Source organism: Giraffa tippelskirchi, chromosome 10 (genome assembly GCF_054371585.1).
Source record: "Giraffa tippelskirchi isolate mGirTip1 chromosome 10, T2T-mGirTip1v1.2.pri, whole genome shotgun sequence".
Lineage (NCBI taxonomy): Eukaryota > Metazoa > Chordata > Mammalia > Artiodactyla > Giraffidae > Giraffa > Giraffa tippelskirchi.
This window is the reverse complement of record NC_137284.1, coordinates 154,022,305-154,038,619: the sequence shown is the minus strand read 5'-3', so window position 1 is coordinate 154,038,619 and position 16,315 is coordinate 154,022,305. Positions and strand designations below refer to the sequence as shown.

Here is a 16,315-nt window from a genome sequence, read left to right as displayed (position 1 = left end):
TACTTCCTAATTTTACTTACTATTTTTTTCTGATGAGAACAGTGACAGTTGCTTATTAAGAGCATTTGACATACATAGAAACTATTACTTGGGAGAAACAAGTCAACTATTGAAACAGAGATACTTTGTGCTCACATCATTGTCTTTTTTTCTATTCATCTTTTTATAGAGCTAAACCAATATTGGGGCTGCCCTGGTGGCTCAGATGGTTAAGAATCTGCCTGCAATGTGTGAGACCAGGGTTTTATCCCTGGGTTGGGAAGATCCTTTGGAGAAGGGCATGGCAACCCGTTCCAGTATTCTTGTCTGGAGAGTTCCATGGACAGAGGAGCCTAGCTGATATTGTACAGTCAAGGCTTTTTCATGCCTTTTTGTTGTTGTTGTTGTTATGTCTTTACTTACTCTTCACAAATATTTTTCTTAATGGATACATAGTATCCCATAAACAGTGACTCCCTTTGACTAACCATCTTACTAAAATTGAACTTCTAGGTCTTCACCAATTCTTACTATCATAAATTACATTATAAACTATGATGAACATCTTTATGCTGAATCTTTGTCTGATTTTTGGCTTATTTCTTCAGAATTAATTTCTGAAAGGGAAAATCCTAAGGAACTTTTTTTTTTCCATCTATCTTTCAAACCTAGTGGCTCAGCTGGTAAAGCATATGCCTGCAAGGTGGAAGACCTGGGTTCGATCCCTGGGTTGGGAAGATCCCCTGGAGAAGGGAACGGCTACCCACTCCAGTATTCTGGCCTGGAGAATTCCATGGACTGTATAGTCCACGGGGTCGCAAAGAGTCGGACATGACTGAGTGACTTTCACTTTCAAGCTGAACTGGGTTAATAATCATTACTAGATCCCATGGAAGAAAAATCTTGGTATTTAAGATGCTATGACCCTAGAATAGCTGTCCAGGGAGGCTGCAGAGCTTTCAGCACCAAAGAGCAAGACCAGAGAGAGGCAGCCTCCATGTCTGCAACCTGTTCAATGTCCCTGGGAAAATGAGAGACATGTGCTCCTTGACACACCTGAATATTTTCATTTGTAAAAGAGAGATCTTAAAGCTTCAAGGGTCTTAGAGCTCCTGTTTTCAGAGAGGAAACGGGCTCCTGGGGGTTTGGCGTGTATGTGCCTTACAACCGCTTAGCTGTCTCTGAGAGACCGGCCATAAGCTCATTTGCCCCCCAACGCTGAATGGCAGAAGGCTAGGGATCCTCGCCCTTACCGGTGGGTTTGACGAGTGCCGCCAGGAAGTCGGTGGTGAAGGAGCTGACATAGAGGAGGATACAGGGCGCCTTGGTGGTGCTGAAGCTGAAGCGGATCTCCTCGCCCGCCAGGTCCGGGGCTCCGTTCTGCGGGTCCGGAGAGTTCTCCGATCTGCCGCCCGATTCCCGGGCCCCAGTCCCGGGCGCCTGGAAGTTATACCGCAGCCACATCCCCTCTTCAAAGAATGCACCCACATCTGTCGAAAAGGAAAGAGGAAATGGCAAGATGAGGAGTCTGATGGCAACACCACTGCAACTTAACCTGGGCAGACAGCGAGCTCTGTCGTGGCCACGTCAGCCGTTCCTGGAGGGTGGACCGACTCCAGGAGGGCGACCAGACCGGGAAAACATCTAAGCAGACGGATGTTACTTCATCAACACGAACACGCTATGTAACAGAGTATAGCAATCTGTCCCCTTAAAACTGTAATAGTAAAATTAAGAGACGTAAATCATACCAGAAAAAAAAAAACAACTTCACAGTTAGTACTTAGACTAAATAACTAATTAAGGTTGAAGAGCGATGCTGAGAATAAAGTGAGATCTGGGTTCGATCACTGGGTCAGGAAGACCCCCAGGAGAAGGAAATGGCAACCCACTCCAGTACTCTTGCCTGGAGAATCTCTTGGACAGAGGAGCCTGGAGGGCTATAGTCCATAAGGTCACAAAGAGTCCGACACGACTGAGCAACTAACACTTTCACTACTTTATTGTTATGGAACTGTTGACCAAAACCACCTGCCCAAGTTGTCTCACAACAGGAGGTCCCGATACGGAACACCGTGCTGACCCTGAAAACTAACCAGGCGAATTTGGGGGGAGGGTAGGCGAAAGAGGGAGGAGGCAAGCAGCCTCTCAGAGTCCTTCTTGTTGGAAACCACCTTGGCTGAGCGATGCACATGCCACCAGGAAGGACCCTCAGTCAGAACAAATATGGACCAAGCAAGTTGACCGGCAAGAGACAACCTGGGAATTCATCCCATGACCATAAAATCCGAGACTGCAAGCTGTGTGGCGGAGCAGTCCTCCTGGGTCCCCTGGCCCTGCTTCTCTCTGCCCGGGTGCCCCTTCCCAATAAAGTCTGTTTTGTCGGTATGTGCGTCTCGCTGGACAATTCATTTCCAAGTGTTAGACGACAGCCCACTCTCTGGCCCCGGAAGGGGTCCCCCTTCCTTTAACAGTATCACATGCGCCACTAATTTAAGGCGCTCATGGGCAGAGATGGGAGTTGCTTCGGAGGCTCACCCAGGAAAGTCCCTGGTAGAACCCTGATGATGCCCTGGGAGGCTTTGGGTATCACGTTCAAAACCAAAAGACCTGAAATTACAGAGAACTGGGTTCAAATCCGATGCTGCCATGAATTGGTTATATGGCTTTAGAAGAAGTCATTTAGCCAGCTTCTCTAGGCCTCAGTATTTTATATGTGAAAGTGTTAGTCGCTCAGTCATGTCAGACTCTTTGCGACCCCATGGACTGTAGCTTGCCAGGCTCCTCTGTCCATGGAATTCTCCAGACACGAATACTGGAATGGGTAGCCATTCCCTTCAAACTTGAGTCTCCTGCGTTGCAGGCAGATTCTTTACTGTCTGAGCCACGAGGGAAGCCCTTTATTGTGAAAGGGAGGTAATAACAGTGAGAATTACAAAAGATAAAGTAATTAGCACATAATAAATTGTACCTATTATTATTAATATTAAGAAATTAGAAGAAAGGTCACTCATTCTTCATCAGTTTTTTTCTGTGGCCTAATCAATGCTAATTGGTTTTTACTCATTTCCTGGCAGACAAGCTCCTGCTATAGTTTTACCCGGTATTTACTTCCCCACATTCTGAAACCACCTCCTAACTCCCTGTGAAAGGTTGGGGCCCGCCAGCAAGACTCACTCATCTTCACAGGCACTGTTTTACCAGTCACCCTCGTGTGCCCTTTAAAAGCATTTCCCAAACTTCCTTGCCCGTGGAAACTGTTATTCTTGTTAAGACTTGACATCCGACTAAATGAACACTTGTTGCTGTTTAGTTGCTCAGTCGTGTCCAACTCTTTGTGACCCCATAGACTGTAGCCCCCTGGGTTCCTCTGTCCATGGGGTTTCCCAGACAAGAATACGCGAGTAGGTAAGCATTTCCTTCTCCAGGGGAATATTCCCAAACCAGGGATCGAACCTGGGTCTCCTGCATTATAGGTGGAACACTATACAGAAAGTATTTTGTGAAACTGCTCTACATTATAAGTGAAAGGCGGGGACCCATTTTAAAAGCATTCTTTCCTCTGGGAATCTGGAAGTTCATAGTTGTGAAAGAAAGAAGCCCAGTATAGAGAGAGTTTCCATGGTGCAGTGATTACACAGTGATTGTGGGTGAACTTTGGCTTTGCTGCTACCCAGCTGTGTTAACTTGGTGAGCGGCTTGAAACACTCTAAGGCTCGGCTTCCTCCTCTGAAACCTGGGGCCTCATAGGTTGTTGGAGGATTAAAGAACCCATGGATGACACTTAGCCTAGTGCCTGGAATATACGACAGGCGGCCAATAAAGATTCCTCAGTCATTTTACAAAGACAGGTTATGGGGCCCACATGAGGTCTCATTGATAAGATGGCTCATTATGTTGACCTCGCAAACAAAGAATAAAATCACAGTGATCCTTGAGACTGACCAAATTGCCCAAATGACATTCTGTTTCCTCACTGGTGCCTCTCTCCTCAAAGCTGCGAGACCACCAGATTCCAGACCTCTGGCTGCGTGACCACAGGACTCAACTACAGGCTAAAAATTATCCATCCCTTTAGAGAATTTTTCACTGGTGGGGTATAAGAAGGACCCCGTCAGAAAGGGAGGACACTGGTTCTTTCCAAGGGCCAGTCACCCTCTCTTTTCCCTCTCATAAATTTCCCTTTTCTTGCCTGACTGTCTGGCAAGCTATTTCTCTGCCCTCACCTTAAACAGTTACCAGTGTCTATTCAGGGCCACCTGATGCAAAGAGCTGACTCATTTGAAAAGCCCCTGATGCTGGGAAAGATTGAAGGCAGGAGGAGAAGGGGACAACAGAGGAGATGGTTGGATGGCATCACCGACTCAATGGACATGAGTTTGGGTAAACTCCGGGAGTTGGTGATGGACAGGAAGGCCTGGCGTGCTGCAGTCCATGGGGTCGCAAAGAGTCGGACATGAATGAGTGACTGAACTGAACTGATTCAGGGCCACAGATGACACCTGACCCCCACCTCATCTGGAGACACACTGGTGATATGCCCCACCCCCAGCACTGCTGCAGGGGGTGCCCTGTCCTGCTTCCCCTGAGCCGCGGTGCAGAGCTCTGTTAACCACAAGCTTGGGCAGTCCTGTTCTCCTGGCTCTCCCACCCAAGGACCTTTTGCAAAGGTCTGTCTGTGTCTGCGTGTACATGCGGGTTTGTGTGTGTACGGAGGGTATTATTGGCATTTGGTGGGTGGGGATGAAGCCTGCTGAGTGTTTTGTGCATATGGGACTGTCTTATGCAATCAAGAATCATCCTGATCAAAATGCCAAGAGGTGTCTTTGCTGAGAAACACTGGATCAAGAAATACTTGATCCACGTGGGTCACTGCACACCTCGCTGGATGCAAAGATGTGGCTAGTGCATCGACGCCCTTGAAGAGCCCTCCGTCTAGTGGGGGGACGGGAGACATGTCGATCCTTGTGAGCACTGTGTGGTGAGAGTTCTGGGGCTCCACTTGGCAGGTTAGGTGAGAAGCACTCCTTCTTACTGCCTGGAGGCTCCTGTGCTGGCTTTTCTGCTCTCAGCAAGTACCTACTGAGCCCCAGCTGCATGCCAGGCACCATGCCGGGTGTTGAGGTTACAATCCTTGCTCTCAAGATGCTCTCTATCTAGAGGAGGATTTAGGCTAAGAGACATCACCAGAAGGCAGCGTGCTCAGCACAGGATCAGGCTGATATAGGAGGCACGTGGAACACTAGGGTTACCAGCTTTGTCTCCAGGGCTCCAGAAAGACTTACCAGGTGAAAAGAACTTGAAAGAACCAGAAGTTCTTCACCTTTGTAAAGGTGAAGAGGAAGATGAGCCCGTTTCTAGCTGAGGGTGCAGCATGCAAGAAATCTGGGAGGTCAGAGAGTCCGCAACAGGTGAAATTCACATGAGCTTACTTTTTTTTTCTCTTTAACAATATCATACTCTCTAGGGTTAGGAATCCAAGACTCACCAGGCTTCCTACATTTCGGGCTGGGAGTTGGAGAAACAGTGAGAGAGACAGAGGCGCTCCTTACCCCCCAATCATTCAGATCCGAGCTGAACAGACGCACATTCCTAGGACCCACTGATGTGACGGGGCCCAGCATCTGGTGAGGGAGGGGAGCGTTCGGGGAGGACAGGCAGGCTGCCTGGGGCAAAGGCACCAAGGGGGCTGTTTTGCCAGCAGAAAGGTTCTACCAGAAGGTGCAGGGGCCAGCACCTAAGGACAGGTCTGGCTGGGCCACACAGGAGAGAACAGGGAAGGGGAAGGGCTAGAGCTCAAGGCCAAAGGGCTGGAACAAGCCAGAGTTGAGTGGATCAGGCTGATGCACAGGAAGAGATAAACGTTATCAGACTTGTGAAACTCAAGGTCCAGGAGCAAAGCCCCTGGGCCTGGTGGAGGGGGGGTGTTCAGAGGCTGAGGAGGTGGGTAAAGCCACCAAGACCTCAGGCACCCGAATCCTGGGGCAGCGCATCGCTGGCAAGAATCTAAGCTCCCCCGTGTCAGACTCTGCCCAGCAATTTGCTTCCCAGAGAGCAGGCAGAACTGGGTCCCTGACACATTCCTCAGCAGGCCTGGGAGCCGGTTAAAAGGCTGGTGCTCAGCCCCAGAATTTAGCTCGGAGAGTCTGACTCAGAGGGTTTTGAGAATCAGCATGGATAAGAGGCAATGCTCAGGGATACAGAGCTCAGGTCCTGGGAGCCAGAGCTGAAAAGATAGTGTGCCGGGGGTGGGGGGGTGGTGAGAACTTACAAGACTTTTCAGCTAAACTGGCGACGATCATTTCAAGGCAGATCATGAAGGGGAATGGGGCAAGATAGGGATTTTGGATAAACAAAGCAAAAATATGCCACCGAGAATATTTTCTGGTGTATTTTGGAGTAATCGTTAGGAAGCTTTATGAGTTCACATCTGTTTTGGAGGAAGGGATACACCATGTTTACAAGAGCTGCTCTGAAACCATGTCTGTCGTAACCCAATCAGAGTTCCAAGTGGCAGATTTACTGCTGTCATTTCATTGTTTCAGATCGTTTTAAGGAAATGGCAAATCAGGGTACTGTGATTTCATTTAGGAAAATAATAAGCCCATCCCTTCTGAATGAACGGCTAAAATAATATTAACTTCACAAGCCCCAAATCACATCTTTTCCCCCATTAAACAATCAAAAAGTGTTGATTTAGAATGCTTGATTTAAGAGTTTATACTGATATGAGATAGCTTAATTTTTGATACTTGTGTTTTTGGATGGAAAAAACCCGATAAATTTGGCATCTAGTTATTCTAATATTCCAAGGTTCTTATGAAAGATTTATTGAATTATGCTTCTCAAAAATTTGAAACACATTACTCCATCTGTAGACTTAGGTTCATAAAGGTTATGGGGACCTTGTAGTAGACAAGTAATTCTGTCTTAACCATCTCTTGGTCCTCAAAACAGATCATATGTAAACTACCCTTGAATGTGGAAAGTACATCTGGAAATATTTAAAATAAAATCCACATCCATACACCCCAGAAAAATACCACAAAGGTTTTCTTCCCTCTGTCCAACCAAATCCCTGATGTTCACAGAAAAAAAAAAAAAAAAAGAGTTGACACCCAGCCCTCTTATTAAATTGTTTCTCATCTTTTTCTCCTCCAAGTTCTATTCCTTTTGTCTTTTCACTTAGGATAAGTTTTGCAACCTGTATTTTTACAGGTTGTGACTTGTTTTGTTCTCTATCTTTCCCAAGAGGGTACAGAATTGAAAAAGTCCTCAGCTCACTGATGGGTTCTTTTCCAAAAGTTTATTTCGAAGTCAGTAGCTTATAACTTGGAAATATTTCCCCATAGAAACAATGTTTTCAGTGACGGTTGGTTTGCCAGGAGAGTCTACAAATCCTGAATCACTCTGGATGGATAAGAGATAATTGCAGAGTGCCACTGTGATTAGGAATTAAAGCAGAAACAACAGCAGCAACAAACGTTAAGGTGTACCGTGAATGTGAGAACCCCAGGGACCCAGGTTCCCACAAAACTTTCATCTAACTGATCCAAGGGTGTGCTCTAAAGGCTACACGAGTGGCTCTCCTGGGGGGAGCCCTGGTTTGCAGTGTTTGCCTGTTCCCATGGTGTAAATACATCCACTTTGGCTGACTGCAAGCTGCCACTACGACATCACTAACTCTGGAGCTGGGAAGAGACCTTCACAGTTGGTCTGCCCGCTAGTGTGAACTGCCTCCATCCACAGTCATTGACCCAGTCATTCCAGCAAAATGGCTTTTCCGAGTCCCCATATTGGCAGTTGTCTTAGCTTAGGCTGCTAGAGCAGATTACCGTAATTGTGTGTCTTAACAGAAATCTACCCTCACAGGTTTAGAGGCTATCAATCCAAGTTCGAAGTGCTGGCTGATTTTGTTCCTGGTGAGAGTTCTCCTCCTGGCTTGTAGGTACAATTTCTTGCCAAGTGCACACATGGGAGAGAGAGACAAATCTAGCTCTCCGGTCTGTTCTTCTAAAGGCACTAATCCCATTATAAAGGCCCCACCCTCATGACCTCATCAAAGACTAATCATTGTCATCCCTAGGTATCCATGGGCTTTGCAGGTGGCACTAGTGGTAAAGAATACACCTGTCAATGCAGGAGACATAAGATAGTCGGGTCGGGAAGATCCTCTGGAGCAGGAAATGGCAAACCACTCTAGTATTCTTGGCTGGAGGATCCCATGGACAGAGGAGCCTGGCAGGCTACGGTGCATGGGGTCACAAAGAGTCGGACACGATTGAGCGACTGAGCAATGACTAACTCAAAATCCATGGAGGATTGACTCCAGGACCGCCCCTCTCCAACACCAAAATCCTTGGATGCTTAAGTCCTTTAAATAAAATGGCATTGTATTTGCATATTCCTGAATACTTTAAATCGTCTCTAGATTACTTATAATACCTAATATGATATAAATGCTATATTTATATTATATATATTATATATAAGTGGTGTTGGTGTGTTGATGGTGTATGGCAAACTCAAGTTTTGCTTTTTGGAACTTTCTGGAATTTTTTTTTTTCCTAATATTTTTGATCCATGTTTGGTTGAACCCATGACTGCGGAACCTACAGGCACAAATGGCTGACTGTACCACCCATGGCCCCAGCTCCAAAACCATGGCACTGGGGCTTTGGGCTTCAACATGTAAAACTGGGGGCAGGATGCAGACATTCAACCCATAAATGCAGGCTTCCTTCTTTTTATCTCCTGCTGCAAACAAACTTTAATATTTTCTTCCTCCTTTCTGCCTTCCAAAGCTCTCTTCTACCTTACCCCAGCTACCTTGGATCTGGAAAGCTCTGTTCAGCCTCTATAAAATTTAGGAGAAATTTCTGCAAAACAGACACTGCCTCCCCAGGCTCAGGGTCATTAAACTCTTTCATGGCTGAATTCCACTGCTCAGAATGATCGCTCTCATTAACTGTTTTTTAATTAATCATCAAGTAAGAAAGTGAAATGAATTTTATGTAGCTCTGCTCCTGGAGACCTTGGCCGCCACCCCTCTGTGTATATCCTGGTCCTGAATCAGGCCTGGTTCCTTCCAGGGCAGTCTGCAAGGTCCAGCTCTGTTTAAACTTACTTTCTGTTCTGCTCCCAAGGCCCCACTATCCTGAAATACAACCAGTTTTTCTCTTGGCCCTGCATTGACAAAATCTACTTTTTCTCTCCAAGTGTACCACTCTGAATTTCCCTCCGGAATTTTTTTATTCTGTTTGTTTGATGTTTTCTTCAATTTACCATAATCATTTTGGGCCAACGACATTGGACCCAGATGGGTTAATGTTCCCCTCTACTTATTCTGTGTCCCCAGGTGCAAACATGTGTATTGTAGCCACTTTTCCACCATTCTTTCTAAAGGTCAGGTCACTGCCAGGTCAGTTTCTATGCAATAAGCTTCAAGTGTCTGAATCCATACAAAGGAGAAAAACACCAAAGAAAAAATCTCCTACATTTAGCCTAAATGGCATGTGCTTCCCACGAGACACAGGTGTAAAGTTTATTACTGGAAACACATCAGTAAACTATATGGTCTATGAGTTGACTGTGTAGGAGCCGGGGGGCCGTCTCACTTGGAGTTTAGGAGCCAACAGCACTGAACAACTTTACTAGCGTCTTAAACAGGAAGACAGTCTGCCTCCAGAATTTTCCAGGGTGGTGCTCCTAAAACCCGTAACGAGCGTTACTGGCATACGTGGCAGTTAACAGGTTAGAGTGCTTTTGGGAGATCGAAGGAGATGAAGATGTCATAGCACCAAATTTTCGCTGAGACACGTGTATGGGATTAATGTGGTACAAGCAGAGGGCGGGGATCAGAAGGGTGTGGGTTTTAGTCCTGGTGTTGCCACCATACTTGACTCTATGACCCAGGTCAGGAAAATCATTGAGTTGCTGTGGACTTTAAAACATGCCCATCTTTAAGATTGAGCCCTTATTGATCCGGCTAGGACCCAGTCTTTTCCATATTGTCTTCAAATATTTATTAAGAGTTTTCTTTTAAGCCAGGCAGCTCTTTGAGATTTAATAGGCAGTAAATGACACTTAAGTTAATCACCAAAAACAACTAGGATGACCAATTTTAGTCAAGATGGCTAAAATTCAGGGGGAAGTGGCTGGAAGAAGCTGATGAAAAAGGGAGTGGCATGTCAAGGAATCTTTTGTATAGAAAGTAACGGGCAGCAGTCTTAGAGAACAAACTTGGAGTTGCGGGTCTGGTGGGTGGGGGGTGGTGCGGAGAGGGATAGTTAGGGAGTTTGGTATGGTCATGTACACATTGCTATATTTTAAATGGATAACCAACAAGGACCTACAGTATAGCACATGGAACTCAATGTTATGTGCCAGCCTGGATGGGAAGGGAGTTTGGGGGAGAATGGATACAGGTATATGTATGGCTGAGTCCCTTCGATGTGAAAATATCACAACACTGTCACAGTTGGCTATACCCCAACAGAAAATAAAAAGTTCAAAATATTAAAGGCCAAAAAAAAAGAAAGAAAGAAAGAAAAATAATGAGTGGCCCTGAAGAGTTTTAAGTAGAGTTGTATAAACTCTACTTTGCAGTTTTAAAAGATCATTCTGGCTGTAGTGCGGAGCAAGGATGGGGGCAGTGGAGAGCATGTCACTCCTAAACTTAAATTTCATCACTTTTCTTAACATCTGGGGTATCATTTGGGTGGGGAGTCACTAGAGCCATTTCAGGGAATCTGTGAGTCTTCTGAAATTTCAGGCAAAAGTAAGAAAATGTGAACGCACTTTTTGAGGGGAGAGGGTTAATAGCTTTAATCAAATTTCATGACTCCAACTCAGAAATTTAAGGAGAAAATAATAGAGTCCACTCATTAATCACCATTGTTAAGCTGGGCTTGTGTGGCGCTGACTCAGCCCCTGGAACGCCCTGCCCTGCCCTCATTGTCCGACCCTGCTCCTTCCTGGGTGCATCTCCTGAGCTCTGCTGTGGTCTCCCCTGGCTGGGTGACTGGCATCCTCACCTCCACTTCCTCTTCGTCCCCTCCAGCCTGGTTCTCACTCACTGCTCCGGTCAGGATACGCGCCCAGTCCTTGCTACGAGCCCCATGCCGTGCACAGAGCTCCTCCAAGTCCCCCCCGCCCCCAGCTGTCTGTCATAACTTCAGTCCAACACGTGTAGCCTTGTTTGCTTTGAATCAGTAACATTTCTTGGAATCTTACTCTGTGTTAGGTCCACGCTGATGACAAGAGCAAACGTACCCAGACTTTTCCCCCAAAGGATCCACAGTCGGTTGGGAGACAGAGGAAACACATCAGGGAAAGGGAGCTTGAGGTTTAGAATCACAGAGGTTGGGGGCCCGGACAGCAGGAGGTGAGAGGGGCTCTCTCTGGGGTGGGTGATGGGAGGGCCAGAGGAGGTACTCAGAAGGGGACTCTGAGTCGGGTACCAACAAGCGAGGACATCTCCATAAGACATGCAGGGAGGCCAGGGTGCTCCCAGGAAGGAGGAGATGGGCGTGATGAACAAAGCTTGGAGGAATGCAGCTGCGTGGGGTCTGGAGCTGCTGTCCGAGTGTGGCGGCCTCCTGCACTTTAGAAAGATACGCCTGAGGCCAAGTTTCAGAGACGCTGACCTCATTGTCTGCAGAAAGGCCTGCCTTTGGTATCTTTTTTTTTTTTTTTATTTTATAAATTTATTTATTTTAGTTGGGGGCTAATTACTTTACAATATTGTAATAGTTTTTGCCATACATTGACATGAATCAGCCATGGGTTTACATGTGTTCCCCTTCCTGGACCCCCCACCCACCTCCCTCCCCATCCCATCCCTCTGGGTCATCCCATTGCCCCGGCCCTGAGCCCTTGTCTCATGCATCGAACATGGAATGGTGTTCTGTTTCACATATGATAATATACATGTTTCAATGCTATTCTCCCAGAACGTCCCACCCTCACCTTCTCCCTCAGAGGTATCTTGCAGGTGTATTTCAACACCTCCTGGGAAGACACGGGTGTTAATCCATGTTATCAATGGAAGCCCACTGAGGTAGTGGGGTCTAACTCGGTGTCAAGGGTGGGCTAACGGGTGGGAAAGAAGGCAGGAGAGGGGCTGCGAAGGGTTTTGAGTCACTTGTTTTTAAAGATCTAGAAGAACGATATACTTCAAAAACATTTCAAATTTACAGAAAAATTTCAGATTAGCACAAAGAACTCCCCTATTCCACATATCCAGACTCCCTAAGGTTTAATACTTCACCACATTTCTGTGAACACACACACACACTTAATACACATAAGACACAGACACAGGCTTCCCTGGTGGCTACGTGGTAAAGAACCTGCCTGCCAATGTAGGAGACGCAGGTTTGATCCCTGAGTCAGGAAGACACCCTGGATAAGGAAATTGCAACCCATTCCAGAATTCTTGCCTGGGGAATTCCATGGACAGAGGAGCCTGGAGGGCTTCAGCCCATGGAATCACAAAAGAGTCAGACACGACTTAGCAACTAAACAACAATACATACACACATTGCTAGGCTCCTCTGTCCATGGAATTTTTCAAGCAAGAATACTGGAGTGGGTTGCGATTTCTTTTTACAGACACACATACTCACACACAAACACTAATTCCTGAATCATTTGAGAGCAAGCTAAGTCAAGAAACCAATGTTAACACAGCATTATTGTCCCATTTCTAGAAAAAAAATGTATATACAGAGATAAATACTTATATACACACAAATAGTTTTGGCATCATCTTGAGGCTATGTACATGTATGCAGATAAACATTTCCACAGAGAAAGATTTCTGCAAACAAGCAGGTAATGTATGGGGTCCACCTGACCTCTTTCATCCTGGGAAGGAGGAGGGGGAGAGAAAGGGAAGGTGAGGAGGGACAAGGACGTGGGGAGCTGAATGCCTCAGTTACTTGTCTGGATCCTCACTAGAGGGTGAGCTTTTCAGGGTGAAAATTTGCCTGGTAGTCTCAGCCAGCTCCTGACCTCCAACAATAAATATTTTTTCATTGAGCTGAACTGAATTTGAATTTTTTAATAGCAACAGTATATTCTTTAACTAGTTGGTCCACACTGACCTTCCTTAGTTGAAAAATTTTGTCTCATTCCCTTTGTAAAGTGAGTTTCTTGAGAGAAATGCCATTCCATCAACTGAGACATAATCATTGGTTAAAATAGAAGTTTGTTAATGAAAGTCTTATAAGGTGCCTTTAGGATAATGTGTCCAAAAGAATTAAATGACTTATAGCTTAGGAGATGGTCTTAATTCCTACTGCTTTTTCTCCCTCTTATTAGCTTAATAAACAGGACATATTTTCATTTTTTGTCAGATTGGTCATTTGCTTGAACATTTTTAAAGGTCAAGTTGTCCCTGATCAAATGTCCCCAATCAAATGCCTCTTTTTATCTCTGCTCTGCGAACTTCATTGTTTGCTATGAAGCAATGGCTGTTAGGAATTATATTATCTGTTTATTTGTACATTTATTTACACACATAATTTGTGCCTGTTTCAGATATGAGGAACATTCTATTGATTCTTTTATGCCTTAGCAAGTTGCTTCTTCTTTGCTCTAACACTGCACATCCCATACTTTCTTGCTTGCTCAGCTGATCTGAAGAGCCAAATGGAATTCTTGGCCATAAGGGTCCTTGAAGACAAGCACTGCTTTTAATTTACTGTTGTGGCTGCAGAATCTAGTGAAAGGAGGCACTCTCAGAAAGTTTGCTGATTCAGTGAGTACACTTGCGAATTGGAGCCAGATACACGTTTACGCCACAAGGAAACGGGCTTCCATGAATTCCTGCTATGTGTCAGTCACAATGGGCAGTTTTCAAATACTATCTAATTTAATTAAACAGCAACATTTTTGAGATGGATGCTAGCATCCTAATTTACAGACAAAGTAACTGAGATCTTGGGGAGTAATTTGCCCAACACCACTCTCTTACTCAGAGAGGGAGGGTCAAATACAGACCCTTTGGACTACAAATCCTGTTCTCTTTTCCTACCCTGCTGCCTTGCCTAGTTTATGCAAGTTCTGTTACATGTACTCATAGAAATCTACAAAGTAATTTGTTCACCAGCTTGTTGTTCAGGAAATTTAAAAGAAAACCATCAGGTAACCACTGAAGTTTGTTACTCCAAACATAAAAATACAACTGACTCTCTAAGGTAATAAAATTCTGTTTTCTCTATCAGCTGAAACCTTAATAGGAAAGAACAACCAGAAAATCTGCAAATGTCTGAATACATAGGATGAGCTTTTGTTAACATTAAAATCATTTCTATTTTGATTTTAAAAAAGCCACATCTGAAAGTCATGGTTGATTGAAGGATTTGAGGAATTCACATATATATTTCCTGAAATCCAAAGCCATTCCCATTTGATGATTTTTCTTTTTTAATAATAAAAGCAGGGGTTAGGACATCTCTGGTGGTCTAGTGGTTAAAAATCCACCTGTCAATACAGGGGATGCAGGTTAGATAACTGGTGTGGGAGGATCCCACATGCTGTGGGGCAATTAAGCCCATGCACCTCAACTACTGAGCCTGAGCTCTGGAGCCCACGAGTCATGACTAATGAAGCCTGTGCTAGAGCCCTAGAGCCTGTGCTCTGCAATGAGAGAAGCCACCACAATGAGAAGCCTGTGTACCACAACTAGGGAGTAGCCCCTGCTAACTGCAACTAGAGAAAGCCCGTGTGTAGCATCGAAGACCCAGCAGAGTCAAAAAAAAAAAAAAAAAAAGTAGAGCGCATTTTTTGAAACATAGACAAGTGGTTTTCCTTGACTAAGGAAGGTATATGGAATGACTTTGCTTCTTATTCCTCTTTATCTCAGCCATTTTGTCTATGTGTCTACTTTACTGGGTATATTAATTAAGCCTTGAGATGTGTTGACACGTTCTACCCAGCCCTGATCCATCCTTCAGCCAACAGAAACCATTCACAAACTGTCTGCCATCTTTAGAAGACATGCCACACTGTACAGGCAGTTTTAATGTGGGCCAATTATCCTGGCCGGAGTCTCACTGGTCAGATGTGAAGTAGCCTCCTGTGGACAATGCTGATGGTTACATAAACAGAGTGATTTAAAGAAACTCATCTAGGGCTGTTGTCTTGAATGTATGAAGTATTAGAAGCTAGTGGTGATCTAGTTCATACAACACAAGAACTTGGTTATATCCCAGTACAGTTATCTTTATTTTCTTGGGCTCCAAAATCACTGTGGATGCTGACTGCAGCCATGAAATAAAAAGATGCTTGTTCCTTGGAAGAAAAGCAATGACAAACCTAGACAGTGTGTTAAAAAGCAGAGACAATACTTTGCTGACAAAGAATGGGATAGTCAAAGCTATGGTTTTTCCAGTTGTAATGTACAGATATGAGAATTGGACCACAAAGAAAGCTGAGCGCTGAAGAATTGATGCTTTTGCACAGTGGTGCTGGATAAAACTCTTGAGAGTCCCTTGGACTGCAACGAGATCAAACCAGTCGATCCTAAAGGAAATCAACCCCGAACATTCATTGGAAGGACTGATGTTAAAGCTGAAGCTCCAATACTTTGGCCACCTGATGGAAAGAGCTGACTCTTTGGAAAAGACCCTGATGCTAGGAAAGATTGAGGGCAAAAGGAGAAGGGGGCAGCAGAGGATGAGATGGTTGGATGGTATCGCCGACTCAATGGACATGAGTTTGAGCAAACTGGGAGAGAGTGAAGGACAGGGAAGCCTGGCGTGCTGGAGTCCATGCGGTCACAGTCAGATATGTCTTAGCGTGTGAACAACAACAACAAAAATGCCTCTTGAAATAAAAAGATGCTTACTGAAAACTGTTAATGATGCCACCCAGAATCCAGAAGTGGACAAACCAAAGGCCACTGGGCTCCTCCCCAGGCCAGGAGCTGCCTTTATGTCGAATCTGTCTTTCTGGTTTGCAAGTGACCTCCCTGGCTTTGTTTTGCATGGCTTGTCACTTGTTTCTGTGACAAGTAGACTTAAATACTTATTTTCTTATTAAACAGATTCAAAATGCAGTAATTTCAAAGGTTTTTCTCACCCTAAACCACAGTTGGTAATCGACATATACATATACTGATGATCAAAAGTTCCTTGAGGGCAAACACTGCATTTTAGTTGATTTTGTATCTCTAGAGTCCAACACAACACCTGCCACATATTAGGTTTTTAACACACATTTGTCGAATTAATGAGCTTTCCAGGTGGCTCAGTGGTAAAGAATCTGCTTGCCAGTGCAGCAGATGAGGGTTCGATCCCTGGGTTGGAAAGATCCCTGGAGGAGGAAA

General features: G+C 45.1%; 1 protein-coding gene across 4 annotated transcripts in view; it reads right to left on the bottom strand.

The window, feature by feature from the left end:
• The window catches only part of CNTNAP2 (contactin associated protein 2), a 2,222,175-nt gene that overhangs the window by 176,944 nt on the left and 2,028,916 nt on the right, over positions 1–16,315 (bottom strand). For all 4 annotated transcript variants that reach the window (XM_081537160.1, XM_081537161.1, XM_081537162.1 and 1 more), the window contains one exon: positions 1,233–1,469. In XM_081537160.1, the coding sequence (XP_081393286.1) occupies positions 1,233–1,469 (237 nt within the window). The remainder of the gene's footprint in view (positions 1–1,232; positions 1,470–16,315) is intronic.